This window comes from Vanessa atalanta, chromosome 13 (assembly GCF_905147765.1).
Source record: "Vanessa atalanta chromosome 13, ilVanAtal1.2, whole genome shotgun sequence".
NCBI classification, from domain to species: Eukaryota; Metazoa; Arthropoda; class Insecta; order Lepidoptera; family Nymphalidae; genus Vanessa; species Vanessa atalanta.
In genome coordinates, this window is record NC_061883.1 from 1,204,430 (window position 1) to 1,226,089 (window position 21,660).

The window sequence follows — 21,660 nt, forward strand, 5'->3', positions numbered from 1 at the left end:
CGTACAAGGTTGTGTTTAAAAAATTGTGTCCACTGTGAACGCATGTGAAATGTTATCTTGCATCCGTTTAATATCAATGTAGACTTTGTAACACAATATGTATTTATAAATGTAACATTTAAAATTGCTTGAGTTTTCAATATGGGTGTTAAAATTGTTTTGTTGACATTAGTTAGTTTTGTAACGTGTAAGGATTGCTACTGGAATGCACGGTGTCCGTATCAATTGTTTTCTTCTAAAACGCCCTATGAAAGTGTTAGAGGTGACTTGAGAGATGAAAACATGCCGAGTAAGTATATTTTTTTATATTTTATTTTATAATCGATTCATAGATTTTTTTTAAATTTAGAACATATTTAAAAATAATAAATTGTAAGTTAGTCGTCATGTGGTATTTCAATAATTTATCTTCGTCTATGGACAAAAGTGACGCATTTGCCAATCTGTCTTTTGTCGAAAGAAATAATAACTGTCTATTGTTTATGATAAAGCGTTGGTAAGCAATTTACATATGAAGTAGATTGTCTTATCTGTCTAAGCGGTTGGCTGTTTATTTAGTGTCTTTATTTGTTTTTTTTTTTTTTATTATTTCTAATCTGACATTGGGTTGCTTGGTGTTCGAGATCTTCTTATGTTTATCAATAACTCTCGCTGTATTTATTTAGTACTCACTGTGTTTCCGCAGAAAGCACAGTTCAGTGTACTTATAAAACAGGCGGTTAAACTTACATATCCTGTAGTTTCGTGAAAAATGCCTTATTTGCTTTCTTGAACGTTTATATGTGACCTTTTGATACGATGACATGTCTACGATCAGGGATCATATCGCTACAAAACATGTGAAAAGAAAATTCTGCTTGTAAAATGCTACTTACTATCTTTAATTTAAAATAGTTTAATTAAATTCAATGAGTAATTTTGACGTTGAGAACTAAAACAAAAAATAATGTCTTATTGGTTAATATTATCAGGTAATTATTCGGTTCGGTATTTTTTTGTTACAGTGTTATAAATATATATTGTTTTTATCTAAGGCTAAGGCCTAATCCACCTTTGCGGAGCAGTTTTGCAGCTAATTCCACTGCGCTGCTCCAATGGGGTTTGTTAGATACATATGTAGCCGAATTTCATTGAAACAAGACCCATGCAGGTTTTCTCATGATGTTTTCCTTCACCGCCGAGCACGAATTGAAATATAAATACAAATTAAGCACGACTAATTTCAGTGATGCCTTGGTTTGAATCCACAATTATCGGGTAAGCTGCAAGCTGAGCTGTCTTGGGATGTAGCTCTGTGGTAGAGCAATCAAAATTTTTATGCTGCCGTTTATTTTCAACGCTGGATTAAAGCTTAATTATTAATAATTTAATATACAGAGCTGTTTTGTCTATATTAAGTTTACAAAGTGTAAACTCAGTACAATGAACAAAACTTAGAAGTACTACTTTAAGGAATCCTCGCAGCCAAATTTGATCACTGACACTGACATTATACACACAAGCACTTATCAGCCACTAAATTTATCATCAAGATACTTAGAAATCAGTCTCTAATTGGCTTATAATGTATTCGTAATCGCTACTTATAAATGCAAACTGATCTACCTTTTCATGTTAAATATACTCGTATTTGTGGTATTGTGTTGCTCGCTGAAGACAATTTACAATTTTTTTAAATTAAAAAAAAAATCTTTAATGAAAACTATGCATCGTCGCTGATACGAAGCTGGTTTACGGTAAATATTTTGGTTTAGAATGCTAGTAAAACAAAATGATTAGTATTTACTATAACAAATGTAAAAAAGAGCGCTTTCAGGTAATGTTGGAATGGATGTTTGTGGCATTACTAAAGATTCAAAGCTCTAGAGAAATTTTTATTCGTCATCCCTTGTAGACTCAGCTCTACATTGTACACAATTAGGAACGTTAGGTGAGACAGCTAGCTGACATTGTTATAGATCTTTTAGAATATTTTGGATACTTCCATAGTATCGTGCTATTGTATATTAATTTGGATAATGGTAAAAACATAGAAACTATATTCATTCATCAAGAAAGAGTTGTGACAGCTGTTTACAATCTCAGACCTCGAGACTGCCTTGGGGATGTTTTTAACAATGGTAATATATCTACAGTTGCATCACAATATATTAACAATATTTTTAGAAACCAGAAGCAGAAATTAACCTAACGCTAACGTAATAAAGAAATACGACCGATGCGTACGCGACGGAGGGCCTACCTGCTCTTTTTATAAGAAATTGTGAGGGTATTCGTGTCATCGTCGAGATAATTGCTGATAATATTATTATAAATATGCATTATAATATAATTTGAGGGACACTTAGTCAAACATTGTATGTATTTACTCGAGAAAAACTTGTGCCTTGTGAAACAGGTTTCCTTCGCCGCAAAGTCAATTCATCCTTCTTTGACAACTCCCTTGTATAACACAATTCATCAAATGCTTTTAGGTTTACCAATAAAGCACATATTTTTTTATTATATTGGTAGGACGACGGGAGAGTGGGTGACGCTAAGTGGCAACAACCAACCATAGACATTGGCGCTGTAAAAATTTGAACCATTCCATATTACCAATGCGCCATCGACTTTGGGAATTGAAATGCTGCCCCTGATACTGAGAAGGCAGAGATTATTTCGCCAATCCGGGAAAACCTACTACAGGTGTTATTGTACCTAAAAATTCTGAAAACATTTTTTTTTTACAGATTGCCAACCTATAAGTCTGTGGTCACTCCACCGGCACGGCAACCGAAATCCAAACACACAAGTGACGGAGGAAATTAATGAACTGCAAAAGAAAATTATTTCTGAATTATCGTTGGCATATGAAAACAACAGGACTCAACTCACGAACTGTTTTCAGGTTTTTTCTATTTTCATTATTTCAAATCTCCAATCGATGATATAGTCTATAGTCCAGCCGTTGAAAGAAACGTCCTTGGCGCCCGTAATTTGTTCATAGCTTCTGACACACTACTAAAAAAAATGTTTTTTTTTTATGGCATTGGATGGCGGACGAACATATGTGCTACCTGATGGTAAGTGGTCACCACCGCCAATAGACGAAGGCGCTATGAGAAATATTAACCATTCCTTACATCACCTATGGGAATTAAGATCTTATGTCCCTTGTGCCTTTGATTACACTGACTCACTCACCCTCCTAACCGGAACACAATAATACAGAATAGTAGTTATTTGGCGGTAGAATTTCTGATGAGTGGATGGTACCTACACAGACGGGCTTGCACAAAGCCCTACCACCAAGTAAACTGTTGACTTATAACAGATAAAGAAAATTATTATCTTATTTATTTAAAAAAAAAGAAGAAAAAACTCACGCTTGTAACTTATCAATAGTCAAAATTTAAAGCTGATTTATAATGTTTTTTAAAGTTAGAAGGAACTAACTCGGGGAGAAAGTGTCAAGGGTGAATCGCACTGGACGTCGTCGCATTCGTTGGGGCCTTAAGGGTGACAGGCTAGGCACGACATTTGCTATAATATATATATATTAAAAAATATTTATAAAAACATGTTGTTAAAGACAACTAGCGAACTACGTCGATACGCTAAAGATATATTATGCATGATGAAATTCATCAATAACTCGAGCACAACGAGATTATTTCCAGATTTTCTTTTTTCACACTAAACCAATACGTTTTGCGAGTTTTAGTCGTTTTTAGTAACCGGTCATAATTTGGCTGCATCATCTTTCTCGCTCTACTCGTATCTGATTCTACCTTGCCTAATAAGGCATCGTTTTTACAAAACAAACAAATTGTATAAATCTCACAAACGCATACATAAATGATTATATAGTATGTAGGCATTATCCACATATATTTCAGTTTAACAGAGTTACTAAAAGAGGCTTGTTGGCATATGCTCTCTTACTCCTTCCATTTAGCTTCAATCACAAAATTCCTTGGGACAGCAAAGTCGATACAGATCAGGTGCATGTTTTTTGTGTTATAAACACTGTCAATTATGCCAAATTAAAAAAATATTGACCTTTCCCAATTATTGAATACGGGGCCTAGAGATCTGCAGTATTAAAAGGTAGCCACTAGACCATCTAGCAGTGGATCGCCTTTGGTAAAACGGAACGCACTAAAAACACATATTTATTTATTATAGGATATAGAAGACCTGCTACACTGGTCATGGAATACAACCTTGGAGACGTCACCAAGCTACCTCACGGGTATCGGTTATGAAGAGATTTTTGATATAGGGAAAAGGGTGAGGCAGAAGTTCGAAACACTCCTATCGGGCACTCCGGACAAGTTCTATTTTAGACCCACAAATGAGCAGAGAACAATTACAAGTGCAATTGCCTTCGTCCATGGTTTGACATATGGAACTAAAGCTAACCTGACTGGCAGTATTGACGGGGCTTCGGAAGAGGATAATGTTATACGTGTAAGTTAAATAACCAATTTCTAAAAGTAGTTTGTATGAGGTGAATCGTCTCTGCCAATAAATGGTATTGCATTTAAGAAATCTCTGCAAACTTAACTAGTCTCTACGTTTATTATTTTTTGCCAATGATTATTAAAAAAAAAAAATATTGACGACCTCCGTGGTCGAGTAGTTTGTACACCGGTTTTCATGGGTACGTCACTCCGAGGTCCCGGTTTCGATTCCCGGCCGAATAGATGTAGAAAAAGTTCATTAATTTTCTATGTTTCCTTGGGTCTGGGTGTATATGGTACCGTCGTTACTTCTCATTTTCAATGGAATTCCCAATAGCTAAAGCACTTGTGTAATGACACAAGTGCCTTAGCTATTGGGAAAACCCTTGTGTATATGGAGTGAATAACTAAAAAAAATGTCTACAAAATATAAGTTGTCAAAGATTATTTCATTAGTCTTTTTATTTCTTTCCAAGATGAAGTTTATCGTTAACAGTTTAATTTAATTGGTACAATATTTAATAATTTCTGAATCATCTTTGTTAAATTATGGCATATCTAGACACGCGGTAGCGTATCAGTCAAGTTCTAGTAACAGAACTGGCGAGCAGCACCGTGTGTAATATTACACGAACCATTTGGAGCCACTTTTGATTATTTTTACCGATACACTTAAATTTTTAACTCTTTACATGCTATTTATAACACAGGATTATTAACAGCAACTCCCACCTACTATTAAATTATCGTAGTGCTTCTGAAATGTATATATATTCATCTCGTAGTTTGCGAAGAAGGAAAATCATAGGTCATAGAGACATCTGTAGCTCGTGTTAAGGAAGCGTTGTGAAATAAGTTCCAAAATTTTCTCCTCAAGAGGAAAGGAGGACTTAGCCCAGTAACAGCCTGTAAATGTCCCACACATTTACAAACAGTTACATATATACTTAAATGACTGTGTGATAGCGTGAAATGTTTATTTACAGCCGTATGAGAGCTGTGCAAAGTACCAAGAAGACGTGAAGAAAGGCCAGACGCTGGTTGATCAACTCGCCCTTTATGATGCCAGTCCAGAAGTTTTGGTGGTGAGTTAATTACGCGCATATTACATGCCTAGTTTTGAAATTGAGGTAACATGACTTGTGAGACTGCATAATTTGTGTTTAGTATAGTAAATACCTATAATTGTCCAAAAACATTGAGCCAAGTGTGAGCGATTCATGGTTTTCAAACGAAGGTCTCAGTTACAAATCAAGAGAAGGTTACACGTGTCTAATATAGATTTCCTATTCTTGGTGACTATGTCTTTCACTGATAAAGTGCTCGTGGCTAGTCTTTGTGCAGAATCGTCTTGATGGGTTCTACTCTCTCATCAGATATCCCATCTTAAGTATGATGATATTTCTCTTTAATAGTTATAAATATTAATATATAATAGATAATTTAAGTATTAATATTACATAATTTCAATTTATTTTAATTTATATATTTACTGTAATTTATGATTTTTTGATTATTATATAAAATAGCACCAGACTGTATTAATATAATTGTTACGATTAATCTTGCTCAAAATTGTGTAAGTCCATAATTTTAATGTATCTTCTGATTGTATTCTCTTTGTGTACCTAGGGACAAATAAATAAATATTTACTATGTATATTAGTAATGTAACAATTACTAAATAGTAGTTTAATTGTCTATGTCTATATCATCGTAGTCTTTGATTATTATATTTGTTATATTTAATATACGAGAGTACGTCAGAAGGCTGTGTTAGAGTAGGGTCTGTACTGGAGGACTCTGTCACAATAATCAGTGTATAGTGTAATTAGTATTTAAAGAAGACATGAGCACATTAGTGATAATTGTACAGCGAGATTGTAGTATGAGTACGTCATTGTTATTTCCGGCACAAAGGTCATTAAAGGTCGTAATGCCCAATACTGGAGCATAGACACAAAATTTTAAACATAATAACCAGTCTTGTAGTTTTAAAAAAGATGTTCTTTAAGATTAATTTATTCAATGAACATATTATATCTTGTCCGAGCCGAGATGGTCCAGTGGTTAGAACGCGTGCATCTTAACCGATGATTGCGGGTTCAAACCCAGGCAAGCGCCACTGGATTTTCATGTGCTTAATTTGTGCTTATAATTCATCTCGTACTCGGCGGTGAAGGAAAACCTCGCTAGGACACCTGTATATGTCTAATTTCAACGAAATACTGCCACGTGTGTATTCCGTATTGGAATATGCTCTAAACCTTCTTATAGGGAGAGGAGGCTTTAGCCCAGCAGTGGGAAATTCACAGGCTGTTACAGTTGTTTGTTGTATCTTGTCCAGGTTAGAGACCGAGTTCAGAGACACTTGGGCATTAATTATCAAGTGACGGTTGCAGATACGTACAATTTGTACGAACTATGTCGGTTCCACCGCTCTTGGTCTCCTAAGCTTCGATCTCCTTGGTGCTCGTTCTTTACTAATGAAGATCTAGAAGTGATGGAGTACAGGGATGACGTGCGGCATTACTACAGGAATGGACATGGATCGGAGGTAAGGTATTCTTTCTCTTGACTTCTTCAAAAATATTATTATATGCTAAAATATTGTTTTTAAATTACAAATAAAATTCATATTATAGTAAAGAATACATGTTTATTATAGATACATTCTGTCACATATATATTTTTTTTTAATATATCAATGTTAAATAATACTTTTAACATGCGCCAGGATATCGACCGACATATACAGTCCGTAATGAAAAATATAGATTAACATAGAGGCTAGACCATAAGGTGACCTAGGGCCCGGGCTCTATTGTTACTGACTGTGAAGTTAATAACAGACGTAACTGCAAAAAGCAGAAGTCATGGAAAACAGTTAGAGGACAGTTCCTACACCTTATATTCCCAATTTTGTCGACAGATAAACGTCAACTTGGGTGCTGCTCCCTTGAAGGATTTATATGAAAACTTTGAAAACGCAACTTTGAATCGAGGCAAAAATATTGTATCTTATTTCACACATGACACCATGTTCGAAATGGTGATCAGTGCTCTCGGATTATATAAAGACAAGGAACCGCTTCAAGGAGCTTCAAGAAATGCAAATAGGTTGTGGAGGACAAGTGAAATCGCCGCATTTTCCACAAACTTAATAGCTGTTTTATTCAAGTATGTTGGTTTCAATATTTCTAATAATATTTGGTAAAGATAAATGCGCTGGGCTAATGCCTCTTTCTCTGTTCTGGAGAAGATTTTAAGTATATTCCATCATGCTACTTCAACGTGGATTGGATTGACGAATGTTCTAGAATTCCATACGACACAAATAATAAGTATAAAAATTAGCCTAAAACATAATTCCGATGCGATCAGTAAAATTGGAGTAACTGAGTAATAAAATATTGTTATTATTTTCTATTATTTTCGCATTCATAATATTACTAAGATTACATATACTATTACTATACAACTTAAGTGGAAATCAAATATATAAATAAAAATACGTCACAGCCGAATTGGAATTTTCGTCATTGCGAATTACGTTCAGTAATACTTGGCGAGAAAAACTTGTGCGTCAGAGAAATTGAGATGACGTTATCATAAAATGCATCTATTTCACTTGAAGTAATCGTGGCGCCATATTTGGGAAAATCTTCATTGACTTCTTAACATAGATTTTAATAATAGCATATTTTTTGACAATATTTGAAGATACTTGTGTCAGAAATGTTGGTTATAAGTCGGGAATTGGTAATTAAATATGCTTCTATTTCAGGTGCCAGGAACAAGGAGACGAGATATACCGTGTCCAATTCCTTATAAATGAAAAGCTTACTACCCTTTGTTCTGAAGCAGGTTGTACTTGGAAACAATTCGTTGACAAATTCCAGATCTTCAAAAATACTAATTTTGAATTCTGTTTGAATAAAGAATACTTATTCAAACCAAACGCAAATCGTGGAGTTAATATTTCCATCATGAGCTTCTTAATGTTGTTACCGATTTTACTTATAGTATAAATTATTGTTATAATCGTTATAATAGGTATTTATAGTCATTTTATATTTTTTACAAGGAATTGAACAATGCATGTCATTAAGAGGGGCCTCTTAATGACATGCATACAATTCAAGTTTTTACGACGTAATTCCAAAATGTCTCCTTTGATGTAATTTCCGAGACATTCGTTAAGTCTTAGTCAATTTAAGTATATATTAAACTATGTATAACAAAATTATATCTTGTATATTTAACGTATACAATAATAAGAATAAAAACAATGAAATGAACACGTTGTTTTTAAAAACGATCAAAGTAATTATAATAAATCAATGAACTGCAATAGTTCAACAACTTATTATTAATTATTTCCGTTTAACTAACGTTCTTTTAATTGAGGCGTGATTGATATTCTTCGGTAAATCCCCGCTTCGTATTATCTATGTCACTTAAATATACAATTGCAAATCTTGAATGATTAAGGGAGCTACGATTTCCTTTTTTCGAAACACGTTAGTGACAACTTTAACTAACGTTAGTAAAACGGGAATATTTATTAATTATCACACGTAATATAATGTTGTCGATTCATTACAGAAATCTATACTGGCACTAGCAAATCGTTGAAATTTCTCTCTGAAGTCGTACCAGCCGCAAACTCGATTGCCACATATGTGTACCTCCTTTTCATTCACAAAGAACTGTATCCTATATTTGTGGGTGGACATCTTTGTACATCTGTAAAACATAGTATACAAATTTAAATACAGTATTAATTGTATTTTTTTTAAATAAATTTTCAATAAAATTTTAATATATATTTTATTTATGTTGATCTTTAAGAAGTTTTTTTCGTCAAGGGCTTAGTAAAGGATTAATTTAAATAGAGTACCACCGGATCCACTAATAAAATAAAATATAGAGCAACCATTGCATACCAATCCATCTATAATTCATTTTACTTATTTTACTAGAATAACATTGAGTTACTTTTGCGATAGTAAGATTTAATATATTCCTGTAAAATGATGATTCAAAAACTCTTATAAAGTCTATTTTAAGAATCATATTTTATATTGTACCTCACGTTAGTTAAAATGGCGTCTGCTTTGGATATACAATGTTTTCTATAAATTTATACCGAGAAGTATATCATGTACATTAGGATTTTAAATTAATATAACATTGCTTACAAAATTGAATAAATCAACGCTTCATTCAGTACACGAAACGGAACTGAAACCTTTGTCATTTTAATTTTTTTTAGGAAGACAGAGTCTAAGCGTTAGCCTAAGAGACCCAACGTCTCCACCCATGTGATCTAAATGTTATGTTACTTTTGCTAGTAATTACACTGGCTATCCTCCTCTTTAAACCATACAAACTCTTTTCTTGAGATTAAAGTTAAAAGCTTTTTGCGTCAAATCCGTTTCAAGTAACCTTATATATATTCTTATACAACATATATAGTTGCACAATTTTTGACCTTGGAATTTACCCTTTTATAATTTTTTATTGAAATTAATATAAATATAATTATCTTTAATAATAGATACGATAAAGCGTAGTGAGTTAAATGTCAATCATACGTCAACTGTTTCGGACATGTGTTATGTCTGGAATGTTAAATAAAAATAAAAATAGATTATCTTTCACATCTAAAATAGCAATCGTACCAATTATAAAATAAATAGCTGTAATAAATCTTGTAGATGTCATCATAAGATCATTGGCTACTAAATTTAAACATACCGAGCATTAATCATAATGTAATTACTTATAAGACTGCGTACTTAATCTGTTATTACATTCTGCTTTAACGTGATATACATACATGTATTTTATTAAATTAATTTGTTTATTATGTGATTATTTTATTGTATTGGTAAGCATTTTTACAAGATCAATAAAAAAATATAAGAAGTAATTTTTGTTCAGACCGACACTTTTATTTCGTATAATAAATATTTATTAATATTATAAATACATAATTGATACAAACATATAATAAGAATATAAATACAATCACTGTTGATGTTATTATAATTGGCTTTTTTATTTATTTAGAATATGTAGGCATACTGGCTAATGAGCCATCTGGTGTACGTGGTAACTATCGCCCATAGATATTGGCACTGAACGAAATATTAACTATTAAAACCGTGAGAAAATTATGCTCGTCATGGTTGTTATGGTTCACTCATTCTTCAGACTGAAATAAATCAATAGTAAGTAACACTTTGTGCAAGCCCGTCTGGGTAGGTACCACTCACTCATCAGATAAACTGCTGCCAAGCGGCAATATGTGGTACCGTCGTTATTTCTCATTTCCATAACACAAGTGCTTTACCAACTTACATTGGTATCAGACTAATGTATGTAATGTTGTCCAATATTTATAAAAAAAAAACTGCATTAATTGAATAATTGAATTGAATAATCTTGTGTTTCGGTTTGAAGGGTGAGTGAACCAATGTAACTACAGGTACAAGGGCCATCTTAGTTCCCAAGGCTGGTGGCGCATTGGTGAAGTATTAGTCTGCCGCTTCGAATAGACGTGTTGCCGGTTATACTAAAAATAAAATAATTTTTAAAAAGACAAGACATTGAAGTTCGCACCTAATTAGAACAATATAAAGAACACAATACGTCAGCCTCGCTTATTAGGACTTACTGCGTTTTATCCTGATAAGGGCATGTGCAGCTCCCCTCACCCCCCGAGTAAACGAGTAAGTTGCTATTTTTCGTTTCACTCAATTGTCGCTTTGTCAAGCTGTGACTCATTACGCTATCGGCAAATCTAAGTAAACATGAGTTCACAATCACTAAACGTTAGCGGAAAACTCATAAGCGATAGCGGAAGTGGGTCATCACCAGATTTACGAACATTGAATGACTACAATGTCACGCTTAGAAAAAAGAAATACGAATGTGATTGTGCCTCTTTGATTAACGAATTTCGGAAGGAGATGATGTCTTTTTTCCAAGATTTTACAAAAACGCACCAGGAATGTTCCTTATCTTTACATAATGAAATAAAAGAAATAAAAGATGAATTAAAGTCTAATAATGCTGCTTTAGAATCTTTATTATTGGAGCAAAACCAAACGAAAGTCGACTTAAAAGAAATGAAGTCACTAACTGATACTATAGAACAAAAAATACACGTTCTTGAAAATGATATTTGTTATTTAAAAAATAACTCTAAAACTGATTATCCTAAAGAATATCCCCTGTCATGCGAGAAAACCATTTCAGAGCTACAAGAACGCTCTAAGCGAGGAAAAAATGTCATACTAGTAGGGATTCCCGAGACAAAAAGTCCTAATAGCACAATCAGACGTGATTATGACAAGAATGAAGCTATGAAATTAATTAAAACTATTTATGAGGACTGCCCAAACCCTACTACGGTCTTTAGGCTAGGAAAATACAACCCTAATAAAGATAGATCTCTAAAAGTGTGCTTTGAGAAAAAGGAAACTGCAAAATATATACTTAAAAATAAACGCAGACATAAGTTAGACAAAATCCGAATTTACGCCGATCAAACTCAGTGTCAACAACAACACATAAAAAAACTACAAGATGAACTGGTATCCCGACAAAAAAATGGAGAAAAAGACCTTGTTATAAAATATGTAAATGATGTTCCAAAAATTGTAAAGTATAACCCAAAAAACAGTACGCGACAGGGACCAAAACTGTCAAAATAAATAGTCAATACAACGATGAATTTAATATTAGCTATCAGAAACTAAATTGTTACGAGGACATCCATAAAACTAAATCATCACTAAAATTTTTATATACAAATACAAGAAGTCTTGTAAAAATTGATAAATTAGATGAAATAAAATGCATACTGCACTCAATCAAAAGCACTATACATATAATACTGATTACTGAAACATGGATAAAGTCTGATTTAGATGCAGCATTACTTGAGATCCCAAATTATACGCACATATATAGTTATAGAAAGGGTCGGATTGGGGGTGGAGTATCTATATATATTCATAGTTGTCTGAAGCATGAAAATGTTGAAGTTATTAATAGAGAAGAAAACGAATACATTTGGGTATATATAGAAAAATATGCAATTAATATTGGAGCTATATACAAACCACCTAATACAAAAACAAAAGATTTTATAGAAAACTACAGTCAACAGCTAGAGAAAAAACGTAGATGCTTAATATTTGGAGATTTTAATATTAACCTGCTAAGTGATGACCATAATACAAATAACTATAAGAACATGATAAATGAAGCTGGATATACAATCCTTAACAATCTCAATGAAGACTTTTGTACAAGAGAAACACACACAACAAAATCTATTATAGACCACGTTTTGACAAATATGGAAGGTATGAATTTCCACATGGCTCTCCTTGATACCCCCTTGTCTGACCATAAGCAGATTTACCTAGATATCAAACAAATTAAAGTTGATAAGAAAAGAGAGACACATGAGTACTTGGCAACTGACTATACTGCTTTATATAAATCAATGGAAACAACTGTGATCCAAAATAAAGACTACGATTATGAAATATTAGAAAATTTAATTAAGACTAAAATTCGAGAAAATAAATGCACAAAAATAAAAATTTCAAATAAACCCAGAGAAGACTGGATAAACAAAGAGGTGTTGAATAGTTTACGTGATCGAAATATTGCCTGGAACCAACATAGAGCTGATATTAAAAATACTGAAAGGGAAACAACATTCAAAACCAAAAGGTACGAAGCTTTCAAAACTAAACGAAATGCTAAAATTAACTTCTATTCCAACGCTTTTGAAAAATGTAATAAGCGGCCAAGAAAAATGTGGAACTTAATTAACAGTCTCGTCAATAACAAAAATAAGATAAATATCATACCTCCAAATCTTGTTCGAGATTCCAATATAGTAGTAAATGATCCTTATGAGATTTGTCAACTTTTTAATGATTTCTTTTCCACTGTTGGTTCGGATTTAGCAAGTAAAATACCCCAATCATATCATCAAAAACTTACTTCTAGTCTTTCACATTCACAAAATAACACTATTCAGACATTTGCACCCACCACAAAAAAGGAGGTTGGTGAAATAATTGACAAATTGAACGTAAACACAAGTAAAGGCATCGATGAAATCGGCGTAAAAGATATAAAGTGTATAAAATACTTTATTCTAGATAATCTTACTGACTGTTTTAACAAATGTCTTAAACAAGGAAAATTCCCCGAAAGTTTAAAGATTGCTAAAGTTACGCCAGTTTATAAATCCGGAAGTAAAACAGATCCGGGAAATTATCGGCCGATATCAGTTTTACCAGTTTTGTCAAAAATTTTAGAAAAAATAATATATGTCCGTCTTTATAATTACCTCAATAAACAAAACTTCTTTTTTAGTCAACAATATGGCTTTCGTCCGAAATCTAATACACTTTCAGCAACTGTGGATATTGTCACCAAAATTAAAAACGCGTTGGATAGTAAGCAAATCGTTCTAGGTATCTTTATCGATTTAAAAAAGGCTTTCGACACGGTCAGCCATAATTTATTATTACAAAAACTACATAAAGAAGGTATAACAGGTTCGGCAATCAAAATTTTAGAATCATATTTACATCGTCGCAAGCAAATTGTTAAAATCGGAAAATTTCAAAGTATGCCCGCAACGTTAACATATGGAGTACCACAAGGCTCTATCTTGGGACCGCTATTATTTTTAATTTATATAAATAGCATTAGTGCAATTGATTTGTCTGGAGATATAACTCTTTATGCGGATGACACAAGCTTATTTTACTTTGGTGATAACATTAAAAATATAATTGACGTAGCTCAACGTGATTTAAATGTTATTAGTGAATGGTTTGTTTCTAATTTATTAACTATTAATACCAAAAAGACATCATATATGATCTTCGCGCCTAAAAATAAAAATATACCAAATCATGACCAACTAACAATTTGTAACGAACCAATAAATAAAACTGATCATGAAAAATATTTAGGTCTTATAATGGATAGCAAGTTAACCTGGCAATATCATATTGATCATCTTAAAAATAAAATATCCCCTTTGGTAGGAGCACTACGTAAGATTTCCTTATGTATACCTAATAAAATTCGTCCTATTATTTATAATTCTTTAGTAAAACCTCATATCGAATATCTTATTGAAATATGGGGAACTGCTGCGAAGTCTAACATAAAGTCATTACAAACTTTACAAAATAAAATTATTAAAGTTCTTTATAAATATGATTATATGACGCCATCCGTTGAATTATACAAAAAAACAAAATTTTTTAATATAAATCAATTATACACTTTAAAAACCTGCATGTTGATTAGAAAAATAATAACAAATAAAACACATTCACAATTACACTTTCATAAAAAAACACATACATACCACACTAGAAAACGTAATAAACTAGAACTTCCAAAAACCAGAACCAACTATGGAAAGAAAAACATTTTATTTGAAGGAGTTCAAATTTATAATAAATTATCAGACTTAATCATTAATAGCAAGAGTTTTCCTATATTTAAAAAACGTGTAATGGAATATGTGCAAAATAATTTATAAGTTAATGTAACCCCTACCTAAACATGTTTGTGTAATATAACTACCCGCAAAATTTTATTTTACTGTATATAATTCATAAGGCAGACTTTTAAATGTACCCCCAAGCAAAATTATTATAATTTCTTATTATAAGTGAACTTTTGTGTTCTTTATGAGAAATAAATGTCTTTAAACCGAAGTAAGGTATGGTTAATATTTCTAACAGCGCCGATGTCTATAAAAACCAAATATCTCTTTGTCGGTAGAATATGAAAGAGTTACGGGCGCAACTTACAACCAAGTAATTTTAAATGGAATTCGTAATCGCCATAATATCCGTTAATACAAGGCGAAATTCACATCGTCCGATTTTATTAGAGGATCTAAAATAACTGGAATTGCATGTAAATATAATTTATACGAAGTGTCGTGAACATGATGACGCGTCGAGCGTACATAACTCACCTATGTAAGACTGCGACAAAATTAGCCACAAACGGTGTCAAGAAACTAGTACGCCACTTCCTATTTTTGATCCTCTCCAAGCCAGAAATTTCTGGATAATCGTAGTAAAGTCCCAGCGCGGTATAGATCATATCTAACATCGTGTCGTGGGAGAAGTAACCGACGAATGACTTGTGACCGCTGGATACTGTTGCCTCAAATCTTTCGTAGAGGTCTTTCAGACCAGATGCTCCGAGTAGACGATTCATGGGATGTCCGTAACCATTTCTGTAAACAGGGTTTAAATTGGTAACACAACTGTAGCGTAAAATTCTTCGATTAGAAAATAGCGTTTCGTTATTGTATGTTATTTAGTTGGTAACTTTTGTTTGTTTTTTTGGACATAGTATGAAATAAATGATTAATTACGTGTCAGTATGGGCGCTAGTTATGCAGATATATCATCTATTATTTGTAACAAAACTATAAACTAACAAAAAAACATAACGACATTTACAGTAAAGGTATTTTTTATCTGATAGCAAATGGTCTTACCTAAAATAATGCCTAATGTCTTCAACATATTCCAAAATTTGCAGTTCATGGTCAGTAAACAGTGCACACCACGGACTCCTCTTAACAACTGAATAAGCTCGGTAGAAGCGGCAAAGGTCGTAGATAGCCATAATAGTTCGGGGAAGTAATTCATCCTCACTACCTATCCTTTTTTGTACGTTTTTTTGTAACTAAACAAAAATATTCACATTAATTTTAATAACTTTATTTCAAATACTAAATTCGCAATATGAAGTAAAAAACTAGAGTAACTATTGGGATAGGCAAATAGGCCACCTCATAGACATTGGCGACGAACGAATTTTAACCATCATTTACGTCGCCAATGCGCCACCAACCTTGGGAGTGAGATGTTATATCTCTCGTGCCTTTAGTGACATAAGTTGGAGCATCTCCGTGCAATAAATTTGTTCAAATTCATTCAATTCTTTTATCACAATGATTTCCGTCACCGACCACTAGATTAATTACAATTTCCAACATATATTACTTGGTGGTAAGGCTTTGTGCAAGCCCGTCTGGGTAGGTACCACCCACTCATCAGATATTCTACCGCCAAATAACAGTACTCTGTATTGTTGTGTTCCGGCTATAAGGGTGAGTGAGCCAGTGTAATCACAGGCACAAGGGACATAACATCTTAGTTCCCGAGGTTGGTGGCGCATATGTAAGGAATGGTTAATATTTTTTACAGCGCCTTTGTCTATGGGCGGTGGTGACCACTTACCATCAGGTGGCCTATATGCTCGTCCGCCAACCAATGCAATAAAAAAGAAAAAAAAATATGATAGAATTCGTTTATATATTACATTGGAAAAGTATTTATGACAAATTGATATCAACTTATAGTTACTTCTTTGAATTCGGCAGTTTCTTGATAGCGTCTGATTTCGTCGGAGGCTAGAGTACTGTTTATGACTTCTTCTCCTCGTTTCTTACAGAATCTGTACGGCTGTGACAAAAATTTATCTTCTAAAATGTGCATTAATCTATTTGAAGCTTAAATTCGTTATATTAAATGCATGACGAATATGAATCATAAAACATCTCGTAATTCGTATCATACCAGAGCAAGCATAATAGCACTTTAGTAGATTAATGGTGTGCAAGCGGTAAGTTACGACTTCAAGGATTTTATCCCGTGCATTTAAATACGATATGACATATTGACATTTGCTGACAATTTTTTTAAATAAAGACTCAGTTACCGAGAATTAAAAAACTAGTTCTCGCTCGTGTCTTCGCTCGCGTTTTAACAGTTAGTTGGCAGGCGTTAGACATAAAAATGTAGTCTATGTCCTTTCTTGGAGATCAATCTTACTTCATATCAAATATGATCTAATTAGATTTGTGGTTTGGCCGTGATAGAGCAATATACAGATAGAGAGTTATTTTCGCATTTATAATATTACAAATATTAGCAGCCTGTAAATTTCCCACTGCTGGGCTAAGGCCTCTTCTCCCTTTAAGTAGAAGGTTTGGAGCATATTCCACCACGCTGCTACAATGCGGGTTGGTGGAATACACATGTGGCAGAATTTCGTTGAAATTAGACACATGCAGGTTTCCTCACGATGTTTTCCTTCACCGCCGAGCACGAGATGAATTGTAAACACAAATTTAGCACATGAAAACTCAGTGGTGCCTGCCTAGGTTTAAACCCAAAAGCATCGGTTAAGATGCACGCGTTCTAATCACTGGGCCATCTCAGCTGTTAATTCGAATTAGTTATTATTACGTAAATCGCAAAAAAACTAATACATATAACTTATCTGTTTTAGAAATATCGTTATTTGCAAAAGTAAATAATGAAATATAAATATGATAATGGCAAACGACATAAAAAAGGCTGTGCTGGTCAAGCCTGTGCTCAGTTTTGTGACTGGTGTAATTTAAAAAAAAAATATTAGAAAAATAAACAATGTTAATTATAATAAGAACAAAAAAATAAGATGTAGCGAATCATATTAATAGTTATGACCCGAATCTAATTTATTTAACGGTGATTATTGATTGATTAATCAGTGCATAACTCAAAATTATTATTAATGAGTGAGATTACTTACTAAAATAAAACTATACACTAATATTTTTATTACTATTATAGCTAAGACTTTACTTGTGATGCTTTCAAACCATCAAACTTGAGATAATAAACTGAAATTGATATTATTATTCTAAATTTATTTTCATACACGTGTCACGCTATTCTTAAAATAGTGATTGCAAGTAGAGTAATATTACATACAGATATTATATATATGGTATCAATATTAATATCAACTTTAGTAATACTCAGTATTGTTGCGATGGGGTTAAAATGGTGTAACAACAGTCACAAGAAACATTACATCTTAGTTGCAGTGGCGCAGCTATCATAAGGCAAGGCGGTGCGTCACACCAGGGCTCCTTAATCAGTACTATTTGTATTTTGTTTTGACGCGTAAATAAAGAGTTATTTGTGGAAATTTTTATCAAATAATGCCAATAGAAGTCATTTTTTTTTCTCAATGCAACTCCGCACCAGGGCCTTTATCCGCCTGGCTACACCAGGAACATAAAAGGAATGGTAAATATTTCTTACAGTGCCCATATATATGGGCGATGTTGGCAACTTACCATAAGATTTACCAGTCTGCCTCTCAATTATAAATTAAAAAATAGTTACCCTAGCCACAGCATCTTCTCGTATTGGATCGTCAACGAATACATTTGCACCGATGTCTTCTAAGCCTTTTATAAATCCTTTAGAACTTTTACGTGTTCGTTTCTCATCTGTCGATCTGATACGGGATTGGTTTAGATTATCTAAGAAAGAAGAATATTTTTCTCGAAATCTTTGGCCAAATGCGAGTAATTCAATAAAACCTTCTTGCGTCAGTATTGAGGGATTGTTTTCTAAATCATTCCACTTCCAGTTTTGAATATCTGAAACATCCTAAAAAAATGCTCTTCAAATTAAAAACTTACAAATTCTTCATGAATATTAGTGAAAACTGATGGTTTTGCTTGGTAACTGATTATTATGTAAGAGTCTAACAGAAAAGTAAATTTTAAATGTTGGGACATTTAAAATTTACTTTTCACTAATATTAATGAAGAATTCGTTCTTAACCTTTAAGTTTTTAAAGAACTCTGTAGGAGAAAGTTTTGAGCGTATTCCACACGCTGCACCAATTCGCGTTGATGGACATAAAAGTGTTTTATTATTAAATTAAGCACATGACAACTCGAAAAAAAATTATGCTTGTCCGAGCTTCTAGAGTATTTGGCATCTCTGCTTTTTTTTTAATCAAATATTTGGATACAATAAATTTTTAGCTCAGAATGATTGAAAATTAACTCGTTCCATTTACCTGAGCACACATTTCTCCTCTGCCTTCCTTATGATTATTTATAATCTTGTCTTTAAGGGCGGACGCTTCCTTCATTGCGGCAGCATCCATTGGGCTCGGGTGTCGAGTCCCGTGTCTTGTAATGAACCATACGTTAACCGGTTCACAGCCTGAAACAGTATTAATTCGTGTATAATGTAATATCACAATTCATATTTAGTCTTTTTATCTTTTAAAATTCTATTTACGTATAAACTGTTGCTAACTAACTATATACCTAATTATATCATGGGATATCTCTATATGGGTGATCTTTTATCTTTTTACCAGACCCTTAATGTCATCATTGTCATCATTGTCGTCATCAAGCGAGTAAATTGCGTACATATATCTATTTACTACCTTTCTTATACAATGGGTTAGGTCATTGTAAATACTGATAGTATTTTAATTTGATGGCTAATTGCTTATCAAGATCTACACAGTTCGTTATCACATTATATTTACAGTGATTGTAAAGGAGTGTGACTAATTGAGTTGATTACTTTAATGACTTATTCATTCAAGGTTCTAATAAATACAGGAAATAGATTTAAGACGAAATACAATCATTATGTGTAACTAAAGATACTATTTAAATATATTTATTTAATGAAAAAATTGCGCACATTTTTTCTCGTGGATTGTAATGTTAGGGTGGGCCCACTGGGGTCATTCGCCTCTTGTACAATTCAGACTTATAAATATAAAGGTTATATAAGACAAGAACATATTATTACACGTGTAATTATATATTATTTAAAATATTACATCAATGAGAGAAAAGAATCGAGTATCTAAGTACATAGTATAAAACAAAGTCGCTTCCCGCCGTCTGTACGCTTAGATCTTTTATAGTACGCAACGGATTTAAATAATAATTCAGTTTTTATCAATAGACAGAATGATTCAAGTAAATGATTAAAATATGTAATACATGAATATTATATGAGATAAATGCCGCTAATTTTAACTTTCTTAGCAGGAAAAATAACGATTTTTCTGTTTGTTCTCCAATCGAAAAGTTGTATATATAGTGCCTTATTGTGTATTGTGAAGACGGGAGGTATAGCTTACACACATTTTACTGTTACGGGATAAAAACAACAAACTGACTCAACTGCAGACGAATACTCAAAATGTTGCCGGTGAGGAAACGGCCTAAGAATTATTTTTCTTGAATGATGTATTCAAGAAAAATAATTCTTAAAATAATTATTCATTTTATTGTCTGCCTCGTTGATTTGAAATTTAAAAGAATCGTTAAAAAGAGTTTGTGTGCTAGAGGATATTACAACACTAATGACTTCTTTGTTGATTGGGAATGAGATGATCGCCTCGAGGCTGTTTCAAATAACGAAAATATATTTATTATTATTGTACATGAAATCAATAGTTGTAAAAAGAAAATTAAAAAAAAATAAAAACATCCTGCTGAGTTTCTATCGCTGGCTCTTCTCAGGTCCGAGGTATTAATTTCCGAACCGTTGGTAGATTTTTGAAGCAAGTGTAACACTTCTATATTGAATAAAGATTTTTGACTTTGACATTGTTTTAGTGGCTAGAATTTAAGGCTGAAGATTTAGAGGTATCTGGACTTCATTCATTTATACAATATTATGAGTAGTTTTTAGATAATTTTAAGCATTTTATAAGTTTATATGCAACTTTTTCTACCTCCTTGATTATTGCATAAGGTTGATGTTAGGTAAACTATATCTTTAAATTCTTTAATTTACTCATTTAATTACATTTACTGTAAATTGAGTGTTTAAGATAATTGATTTACAATAGAGATATTGAAAACAGCAACATATTTGAAAATGATGGTACACGGTTATAACGCTACCAAATTTGGGAGTTAAGTTTGGGAGTTAAGCCTGTAATTAAATTGGCTCACTTACTCTTTTAACTGGGACACAACTATACTTCGTGGTTCTGTTTAGGGTTAGAATAAGTGATGTGTGGGTATACATGGATGGGCTACTACCAAATAAAATAGGATATAATCGGATAAAGGGATTTTTCATATCTTACCTTTTATGGGTGGAACGTCCCGGAAGTCACCTCTAACAGCTTCATATGGGGTTTTACTTCCAAAATAAGTGTACGGATTTTTGTTATTCCAGTAACATTGGGAACGCCTACCGTTAACTAATGGTAGGCAAACACACAATATCAATTTCCACCACATCTTGCCAAAGGCGAGGTTTGATCGACACTAACGAAAGTTTAA

The 21,660-nt window shown here is 32.8% G+C and overlaps 2 protein-coding genes across 3 annotated transcripts; one reads left to right on the plus strand and one right to left on the minus strand.

Annotated features, from left to right (window-relative positions):
- Nucleotides 1-8,749, plus strand: LOC125068506 (multiple inositol polyphosphate phosphatase 1-like). The gene is made up of 7 exons (XM_047677685.1): nucleotides 1-289; nucleotides 2,733-2,890; nucleotides 4,171-4,455; nucleotides 5,435-5,533; nucleotides 6,796-7,005; nucleotides 7,381-7,628; nucleotides 8,236-8,749. Exons 1-7 carry the CDS (start codon nucleotides 142-144, stop codon nucleotides 8,477-8,479), a joined length of 1,392 nt encoding a protein of 463 aa, XP_047533641.1. The 5' UTR covers nucleotides 1-141; the 3' UTR covers nucleotides 8,480-8,749.
- A 55-nt stretch (nucleotides 8,750-8,804) lies between these two features.
- LOC125068508 (multiple inositol polyphosphate phosphatase 1-like) lies at nucleotides 8,805-21,660 on the minus strand. Of its 2 annotated transcripts, XR_007119778.1 has the most exons (8): nucleotides 21,462-21,660; nucleotides 19,407-19,555; nucleotides 18,719-18,988; nucleotides 16,904-17,002; nucleotides 16,030-16,220; nucleotides 15,496-15,762; nucleotides 8,959-9,197; nucleotides 8,805-8,926 (listed from the first exon to the last, which is right to left on the minus strand). XR_007119778.1 is itself a non-coding variant. In XM_047677686.1 (7 exons), exons 1-7 carry the CDS (start codon nucleotides 21,616-21,618, stop codon nucleotides 9,023-9,025), a joined length of 1,308 nt encoding a protein of 435 aa, XP_047533642.1. In that variant the 5' UTR covers nucleotides 21,619-21,660; the 3' UTR covers nucleotides 8,822-9,022. The 2 variants fall into 2 exon arrangements, 1 of the variants encoding a protein (XP_047533642.1); XM_047677686.1 differs by having other exon boundaries at nucleotides 8,822-9,197.